This window comes from Bolinopsis microptera, chromosome 12, assembly GCF_026151205.1.
Source record: "Bolinopsis microptera isolate Bmic1 chromosome 12, MBARI_Bmic_1.0, whole genome shotgun sequence".
In the NCBI taxonomy this organism is placed as follows: domain Eukaryota; kingdom Metazoa; phylum Ctenophora; class Tentaculata; order Lobata; family Bolinopsidae; genus Bolinopsis; species Bolinopsis microptera.
This window is the reverse complement of record NC_087083.1, coordinates 7,612,914-7,636,655: the sequence shown is the minus strand read 5'-3', so window position 1 is coordinate 7,636,655 and position 23,742 is coordinate 7,612,914. Positions and strand designations below refer to the sequence as shown.

The window sequence follows — 23,742 nt, the reverse complement described above, 5'->3', positions numbered from 1 at the left end:
GCTTATCTCCGCGTATATCCTCTTATCTCCTCTTATCTCCTCTTATCTCCTCTTATCTCCTCTTATCTCCAATATATGCAATTGAGTTCCGTCGGCATTGGCAACCATTATTTAAGGTATAAGCAGTATTCTATTCTTCAACGTTTAATGATATTCGAGCATTCCCGGAGCTTCTGAGACACTATCAGGTTAAGGGTTTGGGTCATCGAGTATTTAGTAGACATGAAAATTTAGAGCCAGTTGGCCAGAATATCTAGTTAATCACTGTAAAAGTCTGACTCTTAGAACCTATCGGAAATCTCCATCAACAAACCCACATAAAGACGTATTTTAGTCGCATAAAGACTTTTCAAACCTCATAATGAGAAAATATCGTTTACTTGACGTAATTTACCAGCGGCTATTGATTCAAAGTCCAATGTTTCTTGTAAGTTGTAAGTTGAAATCGTTTTGACGGCCAAGAAAAGTTGGCCGTGAAAAGCTTGTCGCTAAAGGCCTTAAATTGTAATAGTAATGCTTTGAAAGTTAGGAATTTAGAGGCCAGCTTTTCATGGCCGTGGTAGAACAAATAAACTGCTTAGTATGGTATAAATTTACCATGCTAATTATCATCGGTAATGTGTTTTATGTAGTTATACCCGGATGTAAAACTCATCGGTAGAAAACACTTAGTCGAAATAGATTGATTTTAAATCTCCACGAACAATCACTATGGTAAACTTTGCGTTAGAGTTGTTATGAAAAGAAATTAATGACGACCATTAATATAATAGTCTTCGTTAATTCCTAGAATATGTAGCCCGCCCAAGTTACAGGGTTCTTATAATATGTTTGAATCTGAGTCAGTTTCAATTTTCGACTGGTTGTTTTCTTATTCTATCGATGAGCACATATCATATTCGGGTTACTAATTTTGAGTTTCACGCCAATAAAGAGGCGAAGTTGTCCGAACTTGAAATCGACGATTAATTGGCAACTCATCTACTTTTTAAAATCATGCCTTAATTAAATTCGATCCGTCGTATCTCTAACGGAAAGGATCGGCTCCTTTCCACTTTTTAAACCGTTTCACAAAGCCAAATCTTGTTCCCAAAAGCGGAAATAACCCCAAAGTTTATGTACCGAACTACGGGTTGTTCGTACAGGAGACAATGCTACTGCTCTGGATACAATAAAATGTCAACTGAAGACCAGTGGGTAGTAGATGATGAAGAATGGCGGTTAGTGAAACTGAAAGGTGGGTTTACGTTACTGAAACATTTTAAATTTATATATAAATTAAATAAATAAACAAAATAAACAAAATAAATACGATATATCTTGTTTATTTTGTTTTATATTTGTATTATTTGAAATACTGTTATAGTTCATGATGGGAATAGTTGACCATTTAATAAAAGTAAAACCTGTTTCTTTTAAATCCTATGTTTATGTTTTTGAGCAACATATTAATTTCCCTAAAAAACATTAATTGTAAAATAAGCTTACATTCTCCAACTATGTCTATAGTAATTCACTGGGATCACACTATTACAATTTACCGATTTTCTTTTCTCCGAAATTCTTTTACATTTCAATACTTTTTCAAAATGACATCTGATTTTTACCATCTTGAAAAGAACCGTGTCCCAATGAGGGACGTCCCCCAAAGGAAATACCAAGGCAGATTCAGTAAGTTCTTTACTTTATCATCTTCAATTCCCTTTTATTTTGGAGAACTTAAATGTTTCCATCTATTATTATAACTCTACAGTTTAACGCAAGGAGTACTGGAACCTTGCAGAACATCATTTAACTCAATACCTATATTATTTAACTCAATACCTATATTATTTAACTCAATACTCATATCCGGAAAATGCCTCTAACCCACTCCTTGAACACTTCCTAAAGTCCTGAGTAAGTAATTAGTACCAATTGCGCACACTCTATGCAGCAAGAATATGCAATATTTACACGTTATAGTCTCTACTTATAGAGTTATAGCAGCATTGGATCACGGTGCTGGCAAGCGCGCCCAATGTTTCAGATAACAGTCATCAGATCTATACTTCTGCTTAAGATGGTCTCATTACACTGATTAATCAAAAACTGGAACACTTGATGAATGTTGAGTTGATTATCATCTCATTTTTGCACGTACATTGCTGCCGCGCTTACATCTGAATAAACACATGAACATTGATACACTACGTGAATAGTAGTAAGTATGTTGCCTTTATTTCCCTGCTCAGATGACACAATATGCACAATAAACACATGATGTTTGTAGCACACTCGGTGGATTGTTCATGCTTCACAACTCACAATTGACATGTTATTGATATTAGATTGTGACACATTGACACACGTTTTCAATCACATCGTGTTCTGTACTTATTGCTTTGACGCATTTGATACTGGTCCTTCAGCGTTTAGTCTTAGTGAACTTTCAAAATATTTGCTTGTGTTTACTTGTGATACCGCGTGATTTACCCGCCTAACCACAGCTATTGATACTGTATGACACGTAATACGACGTTCCTTAATTTGAAACCAAACACCATTGACAATACTACTACTCAAATCTTGCAATACTGGTATACTAGTATACAGTGCAAATAATATCCACATATATAGCTGGTCACTATACTCGACTCGACTCGACTTAGGGCGGCTTCAACGTCCGAACAGAAATAGTTTTTTCCAAATCTGTCTATCCAGCATGAGTTTGTTTATCTCCTTGCTGTCGTCAAGCCCCGTGTCTCTCCGAAGGATGTCAATATATATATATATACTGAACAGCTTATAGCGTCCTTATATTTGGTCACGTACACGCTTAGGTTTCGTTTTGCTAAACACAACTCCCATTTTAACCAAACTTAACTTAATATTTTCAAATCTTACATAATATATATAAGTACCTAATTTATCCAACTCATTTGCGGCGAGACCTCCCATAATCGACCAGTTCACAAGCCTCTTTGCAGTGGAATATCAATGGAATATTCAAATATTATCTTTTAAGCCAGATTTGGATCATTTTAGACGGCGGCCCCTCCCTCGCCGTAAGCCACTTTACCATTGTGTAGAAATTACACAAATTTCAAACTCCAACCCTTTAAGCTAGCTTACATAATATGTGAACAATCCCAAACCGATGTCGGCTCTTTATAGTAGCATGTGAGCGATCATTCGCATATTATAACGATCATTTGCATATTATAAGTGGACAGTTGTTGCATCATATAGTCTCCCTTCATCATTTATGATGCAGGAAAACCTTGCGATTCATACTCTGTAGTTATTCCTATAGCTTTATAGCACTTCTTACAGTATTTTGGTTGAGAGTTAGGTGATCCAGTTCTGGTCATTCGTGTTTTTAGTTTATTCCGTTGCTTGTGCTACCTCTACAATCATCAGTTTTAAAATAGATAGAAGTGGCGAACTTATAGTCAGGATTAAAAGTAAGGAGCTGAAAAAGACAATCACCCGTTGACATGGCAAGCGGCTCTTACGCGTACTCCAAGAAGTACGCTAATAAGAAGAAGGAGAAAGCACCCGCAGAAGGTGAGTTAATATTCTCAAATCCTCTGATAAGTGCAGTGAAATTTGGCACTTCTCAGAGCCTGTTATACCTACTGATTTAGATATTTTTATTTGCACTTGCTGCATAATTTATTTTGTGTTGTATTGCCCTCGTTTCTAAAGCTCTCTCTCAGTTGGCTGAAGGTGAGTCAATGTAACAATTTTCTAAGTTCTCCTAAAATTTAGATTAAGGATTTCAAAAGCCTGACCCTCTGATCCACCTCCCAAACAGAGTCAAGAATGTTCTAAATTTGTTGCACTTCACCAACAGTCAACAGATGGAGCTGGTAATCACTAATAACATAATTTTTGGAAGCTTCTGGATCAAAATATTTATCGTACAAATTATATTTTTCCAGAACATGAGCCGACAAATATTTGATATGTTTTGCTACACCTTATCTGATAACTGATGTTCCTTAAATATCAAGGCCTAACTTTATACTTACGCTTGTTTTAAAGCGTAAGTATGAAAGATAAGGCAGGTCACACGACAGTAATTTAGGTAGCATTTTCACAAGTACATGCGAAGTTTTACTGGGACCACTTGATCCAGTAAATCTAATACTCGACACTTATATTTCATGTTTAATTCCTGTTTATAATTTTATTCAGCTAATTGGTTGAAATAATGCTTACCACCTAAATCCAAGATGACAGGACGTCTATAAGAGTCCAGGCTAGGTGCTAAGATATTATAGGAACACTCGGATACCACTAATTTAAACGCGCTACACATTCTCTTATAATTGGATATCCAGGAACCCTGAACCCTGAACAATAGACCCTATTAGACCCTGTACCTTTACACTTTTACATTATACCCTGGGTCCTTACAGTCCATTATTATAGACCCTTATAATAACCCATCATGCATATATTCTGCTCATTGCTCATGACTCTAACGTCTGGTTAGAATGTACTAAATGCGGTGAACCATTTGTGTGATCATGTGGGAGGGTATAATGAGATGAGATATGTTAACAAGACTCCCCCCTGCTGTCCCATAGTCCTCCGCAGACAAACTCCTTTAACACTTGAATAATTAACTTTTCATTATGATGTAGGGGTCTGTTAACAAGACACCAGTCTGCCCCATCGTCCTCCGCAAACAGCCAGTCTGCCCCCATCGTGCGCGGTCTACATTGTCCCTTCAGTCTGCTCAGCCCTCCTCAACTCTCCTCAATATAGAGTAGGACTGCAGGGTGCGCGGTCTACATTGTCCCTTCGGTCTGCTCAGCCCTCATCTGGTATCTAAAATTATATACATTCTCTTGTGATTAAGATATTTAGGGGCGCATGATTAATCAAACTATCTTCTGAAGATCGCTCCTACTCACTGAACTTACTTAGTCCCAGTGTTAGTTTACTTACAGTGTGGCATTGTCGTTTAGTTTAGCATTATGTGTATAATATCAAATATTATAATTATCAAGTAGATATATAATTAATCACGCTGCTCCCTTTAACCTTACCACTGTACTAACTGTTATACTCAGTACTCACTATACTAACTGTACTCACTGCATTCATTGTACTCACTGTAAGACGTGTACTTATACTTAATCGTAGTGTGACATTGTCGGTTAGTTGAGCATTATCATGATAATTACATGTACAATATTGATTATGCGTACAATATTAGTGTTATTCAAATACTTGTGGCGTACCAATATCAAGATTGTGCGATAAGATCATGCTGAAGCAAGTCAGTTTGTAGTGACTTCGTAGTGACTTTGTAATAATACCACTGAAACAAATTGTGTCTGAACTAATACCACAAAAACACGTTTTGTTAAAAAAAACATTATCACTCGTCGTATTACGACTAAATATTTGTAATCCTTGTTATCTTTAGGCAGGAGAAGACACTTTTCCTCGACATTTCAGAACCAATAATCGTCTCATTATGCCCATTATCCCGCTCAGCGACAGCTCCTAAACTTAAATGAGTGATTTTCATCCCTTCTTCAATATAGATTCGTCAGTAACTCCTTTTCATTCTTTCTTTGCTTTACTCCTCTTATTTTTAGCTTCCATTGTTTAGTATCTTAAAGAAGTTTCTAGCATTGGTTGTGTCTTTTCTACAGTTCTAAGATCGAGCATCAGTTATCGTATTCGCTCACCCGATGCAAATTGCAAATTGATTCTGCGGAAAGGAATTTGACAACAGCTCCTACCGGCAAATGTGCAGTTTCATGTTTAGAAACTTTCCTTCGTCGCCGGGTCACTACTCTCCCAATTTAACTAAACAGGTCTGGCAAACCCTCACGGATAACACTTGTGTTTTAGCTGACATTTCAAGCTGTCGAATAAGATTTGCTGATTAACGGTTTCTTGTATTGCTCATTTAGTTTTATAAAAAACTAGCCTTTTTATAAAAAATAGCCTTTTTAAGTGACACGTCGTAGCTCTTATTAGAAGAAACATAATAGTTCTTATCTATGAACGGTTATCAGCTATTACTTCATCATAAAATGTGCAAGAGTGTGGTTGTTGTTATCTGTTTCGGTTGCTTATGAGTGTAATCTCGGCTATATACCATAATGTTCACTGAACTCATCTTTTGGCATTGTTAAGTAAAGCGAGTGATGTTGGAAATTTAGATTGTTAATTTGGAGTTAAAGTTGTCATCATTTTTGATAATGGAGTCTTTCATTTTAGTCATCGTCCATTAACAATTTTATCTGGGTCATATTTTAATGGTTTCGACCATGCAATTATCATACCGTTAATACTATTAGGTGAGTATCTTTTGAGAAAATGGCATTTATGGTGATGACTCGGTTATCTTTTGAGTTACAGCCTGTTATCGGAATCGAACTTTCGTGGGAAATAGGCCGGTAGTGTTGTAAACTCATTCAGGACTTATATTTATCACGCTATAATCTATATCTAAAGTTTTATGCTTGGAACATAACCAGCAATGACTGCATAATGACTGCATAATGACTGCATAATGACTGCATAATGACTGCATAATGACTGCATCAACTGATCAGCATAAATCAAACATCATCTACAATTCCTATGCTGCGATTCTCTCATGTTTCTGAGAAGTTTACTGGTAAAGATTTGTGAATTCTGGTCGCTAAAACACCGATTAGTGGTTTCTTCAACAAATCATCTACTCCTCCCAACTTTCTGCACTGTGCATCTCATGCCGATTACCTAAACATGGAGGTGTAGGTAAGGTTGTGATTTGTTTCTTGGTTGGTTTATAACTGAACAGTTAGGAAATGTTAGGAAAATAGTTTGATAATTATGCCAATTATATGACTGCTCTCCAAATTGCAGCTCCAAACATTTGACAGTTTAAATTTTTGAGTTTCATCAGATCTCCATGCTGACTGATCAGTGGACTAAGGTTGTTTTGGTGCTGGGATAGTATTAGCACCTCTCAATAACCACATCTTCTAGTTGATTGTTAATCACTTCCCTAATTGGTATTTACAGCCTGCTTAATGTTCTGATTAAGAACGTGTTCGTTGTTGTGGCTGAAATGGATCTACATTGACATATTATAAAAGAGTGGCGTTTAACGAAGGAATGTTTTCCTGGTATTCGTGGTATTCGTGGTATTACATCGAGTGCTCTACAACATTTAACAACTTAAACTGCATTTAAGTTGTTAGATTTGATGAGTTGATACCGTTTGATCGTTAATGCTCTTCAAAAAGGTTTATTTTATTCAGTAAATTGACTTACATCGGATGGTAATATTCCTCGGAAAGTAGAAATTGATGATTTCTTGAAGACGTACGATACTTGCTTTTCTCTTATGACTTTATCTCTAAGAACTATCCAGTTGTAACTTTAACACTGTTGTTGCTTAGTAGTTTTGGAAGCCAGTATGCAGAGTTTCTGCTTGAATCTATTCACCCCGATTTGAATGGTTATATATCTCTGACAGATAGGTCCTAGAAACTGCATGGATTCAAATTCAGTGATTTTGGACACCACATACCGTACCAGTAAATTCAGCCAACAGATCGCCACAAGCAGATCCTCCCTCCGAACCCCACGTCGGGCATCCTCCCCTCATGTTGTAAATAAGAAGGTTCTTGTGTCGTTCGCAGAACCTGATCTTGTACCCCTCCATACTACGACACGTGTGACGTCATCAACTTCCTCTCGGACGTCACTTAATCGGACGTCTTCAATAACGCGCATGCAGACGTCATCAATCACCCGTGTGACGTCATCAAAGTTATCAAATCTTCCTGTTATTACGTCGTCGTGTGGTGTGATATATTGTGAACCTGTTGTGGTGACGGAGAGTAAAGGGATGGGATCAGAGGAACGAGTTAATGGAAAGACGATCATCAGTGTTGAAGGTAAATGTGGATGAACATTGGGAGTTATAATTGAAATGTGAATTAATTAACATAGTGTTTATTCTGTAAATTATATTTACGTATCAGTCACGTACAGCCCTTAAAGCTTAACAATGGCTCGATTCCCGTTCAGTAACTGTATAAATTATAATTCAGAGATAATTATATACTTACAAGGGATATAGCTCAGTACGGCAAATGTTTGAACAAATGATATTTAAATCTCTGAAATGGTAATTAATCTCTGAAATGGTAATCAAATCTCTGAAATGGTAATTAATCTCTGAAATGGTAATTAAATCTCTGAAATGGTAATTAATCTCTGAAATATACACACAGTGTGTATAAAACATGTTACCATATTATTAGTGTACACTAACACAGTACAAATCCAAAATATCATATACTTGCAGTGAATATAGTTATAAGACAAATGACCAATCATAAATTATATGCTCATATTATTACTCTAATGCCATCCTAACGAATGAAAAGTACCACAAGAAACGCAACCCGGCAACCTATTTTCACCGAAACCATCTCCAACTTCCCAGAAACCATTCCCATGAGTTCTTCTCCCACAGCTTTTTCAGCAGTTAGTAATTACACGATTATTTTCTATTAAACAAATAAAAGTCTCGCCACTCCTACCACACATTGAAACACGTCTCTTTAACACTACTTAACACTAGTAAACTACTAGTTCTGACAAGACACCTGCAAGACGCTGTGTTGGATTTGCTAGACACCATGTAATTAACCGGACAGGGGGGTAGCACCGGCCTTTGTGCTCACACACAAAACTAGAGATATAATGAAACAGCTTGTAGATCATCATTTTAACGGTTGCTGTACAAGTGACTGTGTAGATTAGTAGTTTACAGTTAGCGTTTAACGTGTTAATTTTAATCGTTGGTCAGTCTCTGTAGGTTATTTAGGTAATTCTTAAATGATACTATTTTACAGTTTTGTTAGGTTTGTTTTACGTTTGGGGATGAAATATAGTAAGATAGCACAATTTTTAGGAAATATTCCAAACGTGGAAATTGTCATAATGTCAACCATTCAAGGTACAGTTTATATCAAAGTCAGGAATAACGTAGAAATATTATGCAGTTGACGGACAATTCTGAAATTAAACAGAACCGGCACGACTCCAATAAGTGCTATGAATTATAGCATAAGTATAGTATTTTTATAGTATAATTTCAGACACTCTTATAGTATTTATTATAGTATTTATTATAGTATTTATTATAGTATTTATTATAGTATTTATTATAAATTCATAAGTGCCAGCTGTTCATGATCAGCAGTCTCTCTCAACGACCTGACTAATTAACTTGACTAAAGTAAATAATATAATATCAGTCAGTAAGTAATATTTGGCTGCTTAAAGGGTATGCGCACAGATTGTGAGGAAGCCTCAGTAATGAAATTATACGGCCAGATTCCCTGGTCATATACTGAAAGTGCCGATTTGAAATACCATGAAATAACCCGACACTGACTTCAACAACATATTCCAGAAAAAATACTCACACATTTAAAACACTCACGATAATCAATAAAACATAATATTACACGTGTTTTCACTATCGTCAGAGGATTTTAATATCAAGCTAAACATGTGTGGTCTAGTACTATATTAATATAGCAGAAACACGGTCAGCTAGTGAACTAGTCAACAACTGCACGGTGAACTTATTAACGTTAGCTTAAACAGCGTGCCCGCCTGACGCGAGCAAAGTACGCACAACAATAATCTCTGCGCTGTATGCGCTCAGAATCTCCTGTACAATTTATATATTTGTTAAGTTCGTTTAAATACGTTAAACGTGAGTTGAGCATGTTGGCGAGCTTTGAGGGTGGAAATGTTTGTAGCTTGCTTGGTTTTAGATATATCGTGAATGATTGTTATCGAGGCAAGAAATGATAAAGTAGAGTAGAGTTTTCACTGAAAAATTATGTTAAAATGCTTGAAATCGTACTTTTAATACAAACTGAAAACCTACCTACTTTTGAAAACCGTAATTTTTTAAAATTATTATTTTTTATTCGAATAATCGTCACTTGTGGTCAAGTCAGCTTGCGATGTAAGCACGAGAACTCTTGAGTTTCTGTGTCTGTCTTAACCCACGCGTAATGATTACTCCAAAGAAGTACATCGCGTATCTGCGGACTGGTGAGTGAGATATTTTACGTTCCATAATCTATAGAACAATTATTAATGATTAGTTAAACTTATTTAATTTTACGAGGTAAATGATATTCCATAGATATAATAACGTTTAAAGTGAACCGCCTTTAAGTTTAACAGAAAGTGGTCTATAAAAGTATAAAGAGCTGTGACCAACTAACCAGTGCTATCAACAATTTTGATTCCGAACAACTTTAATACATTAATATAGTAATATGGTCTTCGAAAACCAGTAAGTTCATCAATGGTTTAATGACACAGGAAATAAGTAATGAACTGTTACAAAACGATTTCAACTGTCGCTACCAAAAGGGTGGCACATTTAACCAAATTATAGCAATCCCGCTTAAAATGTTTAATACCGTTGATCAGCAAGAAGCCGAACTCGTTTATCTGTTTAAACAGTAGTATAACTAGAGCAGTACTATCAGTTCCCTTAGCTTATTCAATATTAAATAGTGGTTAAACTGGTGGTGCCACTCTCAAATTGTCAGTAAACTACATCTTTATAGCTTTGAAAGTATCAGTATCTAATAAAGTTTATAAATTTGTAGTGTAATTAGTTTAAAACTATGTAACTAACTTATATTCGCAACTAGTACTATAAAACTATACTAACCAGCGATTAAATAACGAACTTGTTTCCGAATATAAATTGGGCTGCACTTCCTATTCATAGCTTTGTGGATGATGAGGCTTCTCGACATTAATCAATATGACTATAGTAAAGGTCGACATCAAAGTAATTTATTTGATGTACTAAAGTACTAAAGCCTGACCTTAATTCCAAAGGATTAAGCTTAAGAAATGTTGAGGAACTTAGATATTTTGCCATGAAAGGAAACAATTGCGGCCAGCACTGCATATCGCTTGAGTTACTTTTGATTTTACAAACGGGATTCATTTAAATTTCATTATGCTTCCATACCGTTATATCACAGTAACTTTTATTTAACGGTTGGCCATTGACTTCGTCTAAATTTGGTGCTATTATGGAAGACTCTCTTTAAACATTGATCTATATTCTATGGTTTACTTTTGTGGCCTTTGATGAAGCAACATTAACGTCCGTACAAGGAAAGATTATCGGGAAAATGAAGGTTTCGACAAAAGGTAAAATAGTTAAAGTAAACGTATAAATGATTTTTCAACAAATTTCCCATCACCAACAAATAACATTCGTCAGTGCAAAATTTGATTATCCAATCGTTGGTCTCCTGAGCCATCCAAATCCGGCTTTATTGCTTCGACAAGATTAAAAAAATCAAACATCAGTTCATCATGGCGGTGCCTCGATATTTTTGAACTTTTTCTCCGTTAAACGTTTTACATGTTGCAGAAAACTCTCTAATGACCATTTTATAATTTATTCATGCGAGAATGTCAGTTTCCTTTTCCATTTACTCTTTGATTGTTGTTTTCTTTGCTTGGAAAGTATCTGGTTACGCAAGATACTCTTTAAACATTGATCTATGGTTTGATTTTGTGGCCTTAGGTGAAACAGCATTGACGTCCGTGCAAGGAAGGTTTATATCAGAAAAATAAAAGTTTCGACAGAAGGTAAAATTAAAAATAGTTATAAATAAAGAGTATAAATGGTTATAAATAATTCTTTAAAAAAAAAACAAAGTCTCAGAAAGGATAGCATTCGTCTCTCCAACATAGATTATATATTAATTTGATTCTCCGATCGGTGGGCACCTTAGTCAAATGTATTCCGGTGCATTGCCTCGATCTTTTGCATGTTGCAATTACCATTTTAATCATGAGAGTATGCCCGTTTTATTGGCAAGTTTCCATAAACGATATTTTATGATCGTCGCCGATAATCGCTTATTGAGCGCTTTTTCGGCGCTTTTTTTAAAAAAAACCGTTTACAATCGCTTTTTTTACGATTATAAACGGTTCAAAAAAAATCGCTTATAATCGACTATAATTGGTGTCATAATTCAAAAAAGCGATTTTTTGAATTTAAAAGCGCTTATAAGCGCTTTTAAGCGCTTACTAGCGTCGCTGAGCGATTTGAAAGTGGTTTTCCAGTAGGATTGGCGCCAAAAACGGGTGGATAAGCGGTTGGCCGGATAAGCGATTCGTAGGCGCTTTTTTGAACCATTTATAAGCGATTATAAGCGCTTATAATTGGGGTGCAATTTAGCTGTTTGTAAAGCGCAAATAAAGCGCTTATAAGCGCTTTTAAAATTGAGTCAGGAAAAAGCTATATTACATCTTATAACCGCTTATAATCGATTATAAGCGTTTTTTTAGAAATCGCTTATTACGGCTAATTCATCGCTATTTCACCGCTTTTACCGCTTTTCCTATCATCCATGGCAAGGTGGGCAGGAATTAAAAAGCGCTTATAAGCGCTTTTTCGATGCTGCCCCTAGCCTGGTCGGAACGGGGTAGTGCCCAAAATTTAAAAGCGCTTATAAGCGATTTCTCAATTCCCCTTAACCTGGTTGGAACTTTCATGTGCTTTTCTGAGTAACCTGGGGTGCACCGGCAGAGTCAGGATTTAAAAGCGCTTATAGGCGCTTATGATCGCTTTTCTACCACTTTTCCTATCACCCATGGCATGGGTTGGCAAGAATTATAAAGCGCTTATAAGCGTTTTTCAATGCTGCCCCTTACCTGGTCGGAACGGGGGAGTGCCCGGAATAAAAAAGCGCTCATAAGCGCTTTTTAAATGCTGCCACTAACCTGGTCGCAACGGGGGAGTGCCCGGAATTAAAAGGCGCTTATAAGCACTTTTTCAATGCTGCCCCTAACCTGGTCGGAACGGGGGAGTGCCCGGAATTTAAAAGCGCTTATAGTTATAAGCGATTTCTCAATTCCCTTCAACCTGGTCGGAACTGGAGAGTGCCCACTCGTATGTGCTTTTCTGAGCAAACTGGGGTGCACCGGCAGAGTCAGGATTTAAAAGCGCTTATAGGCGCTTATGAATATGATGGCTTATCTACCGCTTTTCCTATCGGCCATGGCCTGGTTGGCAGGAATTAGAAAGCGCTTATAAGCGCTTTTTCAATGCTGCCACTAACCTGGTCGCAACGGGGGAGTGCCCGGAATTAAAAGGCGCTTATAAGCACTTTTTCAATGCTGCCCCTAACCTGGTCGGAACGGGGGAGTGCCCGGAATTTAAAAGCGCTTATAGTTATAAGCGATTTCTCAATTCCCTTCAACCTGGTCGGAATTGGAGAGTGCCCACTCGTATGTGCTTTTCTGAGCAAACTGGGGTGCACCGGCAGAGTCAGGATTTAAAAGCGCTTTTTTAATGCTGCCCCTAAGGATTTGAAAAGCGGTTATAAGTTATAAGCGATTACAATCACTTTTTATTGCTGGTTTTTACCGATTTATCTATCATTCATCAACATGGATTTAAACATAGTTGTTTGACTGGCGATCTAGAAGCCAAGCAAGAAGGCTAAGTGCACGGCGCGGCAAAGTTCTCCGACAATAATTGTCAGAAATTGTATAGCGCTTGCAAGCGTTTATTTATATGTTGTTAATGGTGGTGGTTGTCCTGGTGCCGGTGGCGGTCGATGCGCGCTGCGTCATCAGTCATACACACTTCACATTCAGAACTTGCAAAAGAAAAATATAGTTAGTATATGAAATTAAATTATTGCGCTGGGCCACGCTCAGTCTGTCAACGAGTATGACAGGCCTGTTTATGTCATTCCAAGGAATCTCTAGTCGGGCTGAGCGAATCACGACGTCTGAAAAAAGTGCGGTGCTCATTGAAAGTTAGTGTGTGCGTGACCAGCATTCACGTACTTGTTCATAATCAATCGTGGACATAAAAACAAGTGCACGCTGAGTACCAATAGGAAAAAAGTAATGTATATATACGCTAGTAAAGCCGTGCGCGTGCAGGCGTGCTGAGATAACTTGTAAAATTTGGTTATTAGATAGTAAAACTGCAACAAATAAACCGCGCCAGATTGCGCGTTTAAATTGAATCGCTCCTACGAAATCGCTCGCCCAAATTAAAAAAAAATTTTGTGAAAAGGCCTTTGGGTATGACATTGATCTAAATCGGTGTATTTTTTTGGACGCTGATCCCGAATCACCCGCCATGACGTAGGGTAAAAATATTTCCCTGGAGAGTGGGCAAAAACCGTTTTAGTCACGTGACAGGCTAGTAAAACATGATTTCGATTATTTAGGGCTCATGTTAGGGTTTGGGTTAAGGTACGCGGGTTATGGATAGCTTCGGGGTTATGTATATGGTTGGGATTATATTAGGGTTTATGTAAAACTGTTTTGTACGGCTGCAAAACCATAAAAACCAAGGTCACGTGAAATTTTTGGGCGAGCGAATTAGCAAAAGCCGGTCGCGGTTTTTATACAAAAATAAGCATACACATGATATACAATGCAATAAAGCTAAGAATTTCTGCATGTTCGATTATTTTGCACTTAACTTAACCATGTGCCTTCGTGCTGCCGTTGCTCTATCCAGATAGGTAGTGCGCCATCGACAGTGAGCCGCGCGTGCCGACTGTATAGTAGGATAGTTTTTTAGCGCTAATTTCGGCCAGCACAATTTTCTTCAAATAAATAGATATTGAGTATCCTTCCCGACCTCCGATTGCAACAAAAATTGGTGAGCTCACTCTGTACTCATAGACTTACGAGCAAAGTGTCCGAAATAATACGACAAAAATCAACGAATTTGGTCAAATTACGCGACTTTTACATCTACTTTTGCTCCAAAAGCCGCGCACCATCAAATATGGCACCCTTCACCTAACCGTGTGCTTTCGCGCCACTTCGGGCGCGCTTGTTTCACAAGTACGTCAAGAAGTGAGTGGGCGCGCGCTACTGCAAGCGCAAGGGCTCTGGATAGAGCAAATGGCACCCAGCTAGTGAGGCGAAACTCACTGATCTTTCCAAAAAGGTATGACAAATTTGGTATTGTGAAAATTCTCACAGTCTCTAGAAAACAGTGTTACAAAAAATTTTGAAATCTGAGCAAGTTTATTTTATCGTCCACCCCTAATCCAGAGCCGTTGAGCTTTGATTTAGCCGCCAACCCTCCATCGATTTAGATCACTTTCATGCCCCAAAGGGCCTTTTCACAAGAATTTCCTTAAAATTTGGGCGAGCGATTTAGTAGAAGCGGTAGAAAAGCGATCATAAGCGCCTATAAGCGCTTTTAAATCCTGATTCTGCCGGTGACCCCAGGTTGCACAAAAAAGCACTTATTACTATAAGCGGGCACACTGATTTCCAGTTCTGACCAGGTTAAGGGGAATTGAGAAATCGCTTATAAGCGCAGCATTAAAAAAGCGCTAATGAGCGCTTTTTAATTCCGGGCACTCCCCCGTTCCGACCAGGTTAGTGGCAGCATTGAAAAAGCGCTTATAAGCGCTTTCTAATTCTTGCCAACCAGGCCATGGGTGATAGGAAAAGCGGTAGAAAAGCGATCATAAGCGCTTTTAAATCCTGACTCTGCCGTGTACCCCAGGTTGCTCAGAAAAGCACTTATAAGCGGGCACTCTGATTTCCAGTTCCGACCAGGTTAGGGGCAGCATTTAAAAAGCGCTTATGAGCGCTTTTTAATTCCGGGCACTCCCCCGTTCCGACCAGCACTTATAACTATAAGCGGGCACACTGATTTCCAGTTCTGACCAGGTTAAGGGGAATTGAGAACTCGCTTATAAGCGCAGCATTAAAAAATGCTAATGAGCGCTTTTTAATTCCGGGCACTCCCCTGTTCCGAACAGGTTAGGGGCAGCATTGAAAAAACGCTTATAAGCGCTTTATAATTCTTGCCAACCAGGCCATGGGTGATAGAAAAAGCGGTAGAAAAGCGATCATAAGCGCCTATAAGCGCTTTTAAATCCTGACTCTGCCGGTGCACCCCAGGTTGCTCAGAAAAGCACATGCAAGTGGGCACTCTCCAGTTCCGACCAGGTTAAGGGGAATTGAGAAATCGCTTATAAGCGCTTTTAAATTCCGGGCACCACCCCGTTCCGACCAGGTTAGGGGCGGCATTGAAAAAGCGCTTATAAGCGCTTTTAAATTCCGGGCACTCCCCCGTTCCGACCAGCTAAGGTACAGCATTGAAAAACGCTTATAAGCGCTTTATAATCCTTGCCAACCCATGCCATGGGTGATAGGAAAAGTGGTAGAAAAGCGATCATAAGCGCCTATAAGCGCTTTTAAATCCTGACTCTGCCGGTGCACCCCAGGTTGCTCAGAAAAGCACATGCAAGTTCCGACCAGGTTAAGGGGAATTGAGAAATCGCTTATAAGCGCTTTTAAATTTTGGGCACTACCCCGTTCCGACCAGGCTAGGGGCAGCATCGAAAAAGCGCTTATAAGCGCTTTTTAATTCCTGCCCACCTTGCCATGGATGATAGGAAAAGCGGTAAAAGCGGTGAAATAGCGATGAATTAGCCGTAATAAGCGATTTCTAAAAAAACGCTTATAATCGATTATAAGCGGTTATAAGATGTAATATAGCTTTTTCCTGACTCAATTTTAAAAGCGCTTATAAGCGCTTTATTTGCGCTTTACAAACAGCTAAATTGCACCCCAATTATAAGCGCTTATAATCGCTTATAAATGGTCCAAAAAAGCGCCTACGAATCGCTTATCCGGCCAACCGCTTATCCACCCGTTTTTGGCGCCAATCCTACTGGAAAACCGCTTTCAAATCGCTCAGCGACGCTAGTAAGCGCTTAAAAGCGCTTATAAGCGCTTTTAAATTCAAAAAAGCGCTTTTTTGAATTATGACACCAATTATAGTCGATTATAAGCGATTTTTTTTGAACCGTTTATAATCGTAAAAAAAGCGATTGTAAACGGTTTTTTTTTTAAAAAAAGCGCCGAAAAAGCGCTCAATAAGCGATTATCGGCGACGATCATAAAATATCGTTTATGGAAACTTGCCGTTTTATTTTCCATTTACCCTTTGATCCCTGTTTTCTCCAGATCAATTATTTATCGGCAAATTTACTTCTTCATATACTTGATGTTTATCGCTTTCACAAATTAGATTACTGGTTTGTATGATTATTTATCTATTTACACTATGACTGTTGAGTTCCGCCTATGAATTTTTACTTTAATTCGTTCGGATTAGTGAAGAATATATTAGGGTAAAAGACTTCTATTTAGTAAGTTGGTAGATTGCTTTACTGTCAAGGCATTTAACCCCAGATCATTTTATATTGTGTATATACCGGGAAATTATAAAATTCGTAATAACGCGTTAGCTAATTTGGATTATTTTATGCGACAGAATTTACTCAAAGTCCTGCCAATAACGGTAAAAGAAAGTAACAAATTGTTCTCGACCATTTTATCGTCGCAGAGATTTTCATTTTTATCTTGTCTGGCGCCCTACTCAATCACACAGTTATACATTAGAGAATCTTCAAACAAGAACCTTTAAATGGATTAATTTACTTGTTTAGTTGTTAGAACACGAAATTTTTTCTAATAACAGGGGTTCTGGGAAACCGAAAACCGCCCAATCTGCCTTAATTGCAAACTTCGTTACCAGTCGATTTGGTCAATCATGTCATTGTCTATAAGCACTGCAGTCTGCAAAATGTCAGACCTCTCAACCACTACTACCCTGAATAATGAACAATGAACATGACCTAAATAATGAACAATGAACATGACCTAAATAATGAACAATGAACATGACCTAAATAATGAACAATGCACATGACCTAAATAATGTACAATGAACATGACCTAAATAATGAACAATGAACATGACCTAAATAATGAACAATGAACATGACCTAAATAATGAACAATGAACATGACCTAAATAATGAACAATGAACATGACCTAAATAATGAACAATGAACATGACCTAAATAATGAACAATGAACATGACCTAAATAATGAACAATGAACATGACCTAAATAATGAACAATGAACATGACCTAAATAATGAACAATGAACATGACCTAAATAATGAACAATGAACATGACCTAAATAATGAACAATGGACATGATCTAAATAATGAACAATGAACATGACCTAAATAATGAACAATGAACATGACCTAAATAATGAACAATGAACATGACCTATGCTTGTCCTTTGTTAACCAGACTCTCAGTTTACCTAGAACAATCAACATATTAGTAATACTGTCGCACGTATCGCTCTTATCATTATACAAAAGAGCTTTTCTGAGATCACATACCAGGTCCTTAGTTCTTAATTCCTGCACTTAGGACCACATACCTTGAAGGTATCTGTAGCTTAATGCGACACTTCCCCTAGTTCCACATACCTTACCTCATCACTGAAGTATCTGAACTAAGAAAGTGATCTATAGGTTGAGAAACTACGTATTATCTTAAACCGCCCAGACGTCTTGAATTCTATAAATGCTTCTTCTTCAAACTTTCAAACGGGATAATTGTCTATATTGTCTCTTATTAATGCAAAGAAAACCGAAATATTCGATCTCTATAAACTTATAAAGCTATAAGTTGATGTATGTGGTGTGCTTTTTCTCACATTGGAACTAATCAATAGTCTGCAACTTCAGTTATTCGTATTGTGATGATACATTTTGTGTGACATTTCAATCCTTCCAACCCAGCTATTGTGTCGGTAAATTTCCGTGTGAAAATTCTGTTGAAGCTGAGCAAAAGCCCAGCACCATTTCTCTACGAGAAAGTTTATACATTTCCCAGTATCTATTAGTGTGAGCAGCATCCCAATATGTTCGACTGGTGTCCTAGTTTCGTACCATGGACTTTCTCTGCCATTTTCAAGACCTATTTTAGTGATTTGAGTCATTGTCACACAGGTAAGTCGCCCAAACAACTTAGTATTTTATTTGGCTCTCACTAATTCGCTCGCCCAAAAATTTCACGTGACTTTGGTTTTTATGGTTTTGCAGCCGTACAAAACGGTTTTACATAAACCCTTATCCCAACCCTAACCCTAACCATAACCCCGAAGCTAACCATCACCCTTACCACAACCCTAACCCTAACACGAGCCCTAAACAATCGAATTCGTATTTTACTAGCCTGTCACGTGACCTTTTCACAAGAATTTTCTTAAAATTTGGGCGAGCGATTTAGTAGGAGCGATTTTATTTAGCTTTGTATATTATACGGCTATAAAATCTTAATATCATAATTTTATAACCATTTTCTGTTGACCATAGATCGTACTGTCGTTAAACTGCTAAAAACGTCAATTCATATCAGTAATAAAGGTGGAGAATTTTTCAAAACAGTAGTAAACCACTTGAATTTCAGCCTTGATTTCGTCAATGTATCGTACATTTGTACACAAATACATTTTATACATTTTATATGGAATTTATCAGGTAATTAGAAATAATTTTTAAATGCTCCAAGCGGTTTAAAAAGCAAGCTTACAATACAGTGTATGCAAAATTGTTGGTTTTAACAAATTAACAATTCTTGAACGGTAACGCACAGTTTTGTTATGTAAAACACCGAACATTTAAAAAATCGTTTTTAATCAGTCACATTACAAAATGACCGCTGAATAGAATCGTGCTTATACCGCGGATGGTGAGCTAAATTAGCTGAGTTTTAAAATATTTTCACGTGAGACCAATTTCACTATTACTTAATTAGTATTTCATTATTACTTAATTAGTATTTCACTATTACTTAATTAGTATTTCACTATTACTTAATTAGTATTTCACTATGACTTAATTAGTATTTCACTATTACTTAATTAGTATTTCACCATTACTTAATTAGTATTTCACTATTACTTCATCATTAATTCACTATTAATTAATTAGTATTTCACTATTACTTAATTAGTATTTCACTATTACTTAATTAGTATTTCACTACTGGCCTACCCAGGGCCGAAGATTTGAGTTTCTATGAATAAATTACCATCAACTCAGTAAGACAATTGTTGAAGCTATATAGGAGAGCTCGCCAGCCCTGACCAGTATTAAAGTTATAATATGAATTTATTTGTATGCGTATCATTGTGATGTATTTCATACTGGCCTGGGGATGATGCCGATGAATTCATTCATTCATCGTTGACAAGGTAAGTGTGCACCAAATGTGAAATTGAGCTGGGAAATGTCCGCTTGAAATGGAAAATACAAAATTTATTGAATTGATCGTGCTTTCCGCATTCGTTAACGATCGTCCACATATTACTTAAGCTACTCTACACATAGCTATTGTGTAGAAATTACACTAGCTTCTCCAAATCGGCTCCATTAATAAGTGAACAATCCCTTAAGTTAGCAACTCCATGAGAAAATGTAAAATGAAACCGTGTGTCCTGATAATACGTAATTCCCTCACAGCTATAAGTAGCTCCAGAGCTTATAGAGTTCGATACATTTCCTTTTAATGATATTCATAGCTTAGTTCGGTGTTCGTTTTACCTGACATTTTTTAATGTAATGTACTGTTCCTAAGTCCGACACGCCATCAAGTTTGTTTCAGGTTACCAAATCCCCTGACTAGTGATCATTAACTTTTGTTCCTATTATAATAGGTGGCTTCTATTAATATCACTGTCCTATTTTAACATGCCCAGCACCTATTTTACAGGTCGTAGTCCTATTGTTTATCTCCCTTGATATACTTCAAATTATGTGTTGTTACACAAATTATACCCGAAATTATTTGGGTACCTTTGTTAATACCACAGTCCCAACTCTCGCCCAAATTATTTGTAAAATAGTTTGTAGTATCTGTTGTATAGTTAAATATAGGAATTTTCATACCATGTATTAATTTAAGGGCGGCTTCTTTAGCTTATCACATTCCCAACAACTCTCGCCGGCTTGATATACCTCAAATTATTTGTTGTATGGAAGTGTTGAAAGTGTATTTGTTGAAATTATAATTAGTAGCGGACAGTCATTAAAATGTAAATTGTAGACTGCAGTAAATTGTAGACTGCGGTAAATTGTAGACTGCAGTGACTGGCTTCTAGTTAGGTTAATTCGCAGACTGCAGTAACTTGTATTTATAATGTCCTTTCCGGGAGCTCTTAATGTACGCTTAGTTAAACTAATGTTCAGTATTTTAATGTTTCGGGGGTTGTGTAGCTGATTTGTCCGCTTTAATCGCTTATCATAACTGTAATTTAAATTGCTTAATTATTTTTATGAGCTGTAATTAATGCGAGTACTTGCACGAGCTAAGTGTATGTAAGAATAATATAAGTCAAGCTAAGTATATGTTATGTAAAAGTCTTAGTAATTAAGCTAAGTATATGCAAAAATTGCATAAGTTACCTTAATATGTTTAGAATTCAAAATATCTGATGATACCGCAAAGGCGCAAAGGCGACGTTATTTTTGTACTTATTTAAGGTTGTATTGCATATTCTTCAAAAAAGTTTGTCGTCTAATGCTCTAATGTTCATTTTAATTTTTGATAATGAACTCATTTGTTTACGATCTCATCTTTTTATCTTATTTTTAAGCTTATAGATTGACTTATTAGACTATCCGAATTTTTGATTAAAATCTTTTCAATTACCTCGAAACATTGAACAGTTATCTTTGCCTGAAAAGATCAATTTCCCTTGGTCGTATATACGGAATCTTCAGAATTTTTGAACTCTAAACATTACAACAATGCAACTCATAAATAATGCAACTATCCGGATGTTTCATCAACTTATTATGTATTAAGTTAGAATCATGATATGAGTTAAGCTAAGTATACGTTAGAATCACATAAATTAAGCTAAGTATATGTAAGGATTATATAAGCTTGGTTTATTAGCATGAATGATAATTCCTACTGCTTCTCTCAACGATTAACCAAACACCCCTTTGATTTGTTCAACTCGCACCGCACTAGTTTGACCAATGGAAACTCCGCAAGTTTACCGGGTTTTTTACCTTTCATTCCGCGACATCAATCAAATCCAGGGACCCGGCGGAATGTTTTCCTCTCTATTTGACAAATCCAGTAACAGTAGTTTGTTAGTTACAACCGTTATAGCCTATGAAAGTTAGCACGGTTGACACAACGGCCGGTTCATCGACGAGAGGTTGAATTGGTCTCACTCCATTACAACGCTCTCGCCCACGACATATTCAGTCACTTAAACGTGTCAACTATTATACCAGAGCTTGTAATATTCCCTGTTTTATTTATACTGTTGCCTGTTTTATTCCCCGTACAAATATATAACTATTTAATAACTCTCGCAGTTGCATTTCATTTACCCCATCTGTCAGTAACAATCTACCTGAAAACCCCGTGCTATTAGGACAGTTGACAGGACACACGTCCTTCACACGTCCACAGTGTGTTTATTTCATGTAACGATATAGCAAACTGTACGTATCACGGACAACGGAATAAATTAAGTGTCGTTATAGCTGACTTTGCAAGACTTTCGCGAGAGAGAGAGAGAGAGAGAGAGAGAGAGAGAGAGAGAGAGAGAGAGAGAGAGAGAGAGAGAGAGAGAGAGAGAGAGAGAGAGAGAGTTATCCCTACATGATTTTCCTGGTCCGTAATTATTGTGAATGATCTGTCATGTGATATCACTAAGGAAAATCAGGTAGGGAGAGAAAATCTTTCCCTCGTGATATTACTCATTTTGCTTACATATCGCATTTTAGCCCCACAGTTACAGATTATGTAGTGCAACGGCCTATTTTTTATCTAATCTACTGCAAAATGATAGCATATTGTGTTTAACATGTGTAAAAATCACATTCCATCGAACACCTGATAATAATTTACCTTTTGATTTATAAAAATCGGTAAATTCAAGAGCTCAAAAACAATTCAATTAGTTCTCTCCCTACATGATTTTCCTGCTTTGCCGCGGCAAATAGTACAAAAAACATCGGCGTTCGCCACGCCCACTCAGCAAAATGAAAAACTTTCTCTTTTTAAAAGAAGTGATCGCTTCGCCGTGACAATTACGAGCCTATCAATTTTTTGAGAACTAACGGAATTTAATTTTTTAAACAGACCTTGCCTTCTAAAAACCCGTATACGTTTACCCCGCTTGCCTTAAAACTCTAGAAAGACGTGGAAAATATTTTAATTTTATCAATATCAAGTTATTAACCGCAATGTTTTTAATTTTTGATATCGCTAGTGTGCATAAAATGGAAAACCATCAAAATCTAATTAATCATTGATTACTTATACTATGCAATGCACATTTGACTTAACATTTAAAAAATTGACGGAATGCGCGGCTTTGAGTCCGTCCCAAAGCCCTAAGCAGTAGGTTCGCGGGTTGTATCAAATTTTTAAAACTAGTAAAGCATACATTGTGACCTCCTCCTGCTCCTCCTCGGGGTCCAGACTTTAAGGCGTAATACTCTACGGCGTAAGACTCTACGGCGGGTTAGGGTTACTGTTAGGGTTAAGGTTAGGGTTAGGGTTAGGGTTAGGGTTAGAGTCTTACACCGTAAAGTCTTACTCCTCCTCCTCCCTCTCCTCCTCCCCTCCTCCTCCTGATCCTGATCCTGCTACTCCTCCTCCTGCTCCTCATCCTCCCTCATTTTGCTCCTGCTCCTCCTCCCCTCCTCCTACTCCTACTCCTCATGCTCCTCCGGCTCCTCTTCCTGCTTCTCCTCATCCTGCTCCTCCTCTCCTCTTGCTCCTCCTTCTTCTGCTCTTTCTGCTCCTCCTGCTCGTT

The 23,742-nt window shown here is 37.3% G+C and overlaps 1 protein-coding gene across 7 annotated transcripts in view; it reads left to right on the top strand.

Annotated features, from left to right (window-relative positions):
- Positions 1–23,742, top strand: part of LOC134824122 (calmodulin-beta-like) — a 50,103-nt gene that overhangs the window by 9,121 nt on the left and 17,240 nt on the right. Inside the window, exon 1 of one of the 7 annotated variants that reach the window (XM_063835856.1) lies at positions 2,196–3,549. The exons of 3 other annotated variants lie outside the window; for them this stretch is intronic. In XM_063835856.1, the coding sequence (XP_063691926.1) occupies positions 3,480–3,549 (70 nt within the window). In that variant the 5' untranslated portion in view covers positions 2,196–3,479. Of the gene's footprint in view, positions 1–2,195; positions 3,550–7,431; positions 7,905–9,817; positions 10,090–18,579; positions 18,905–23,742 lie in introns of those variants that run through there. 3 more of the 7 variants (XM_063835850.1, XM_063835857.1, XM_063835855.1) reach the window with 3 other exon arrangements.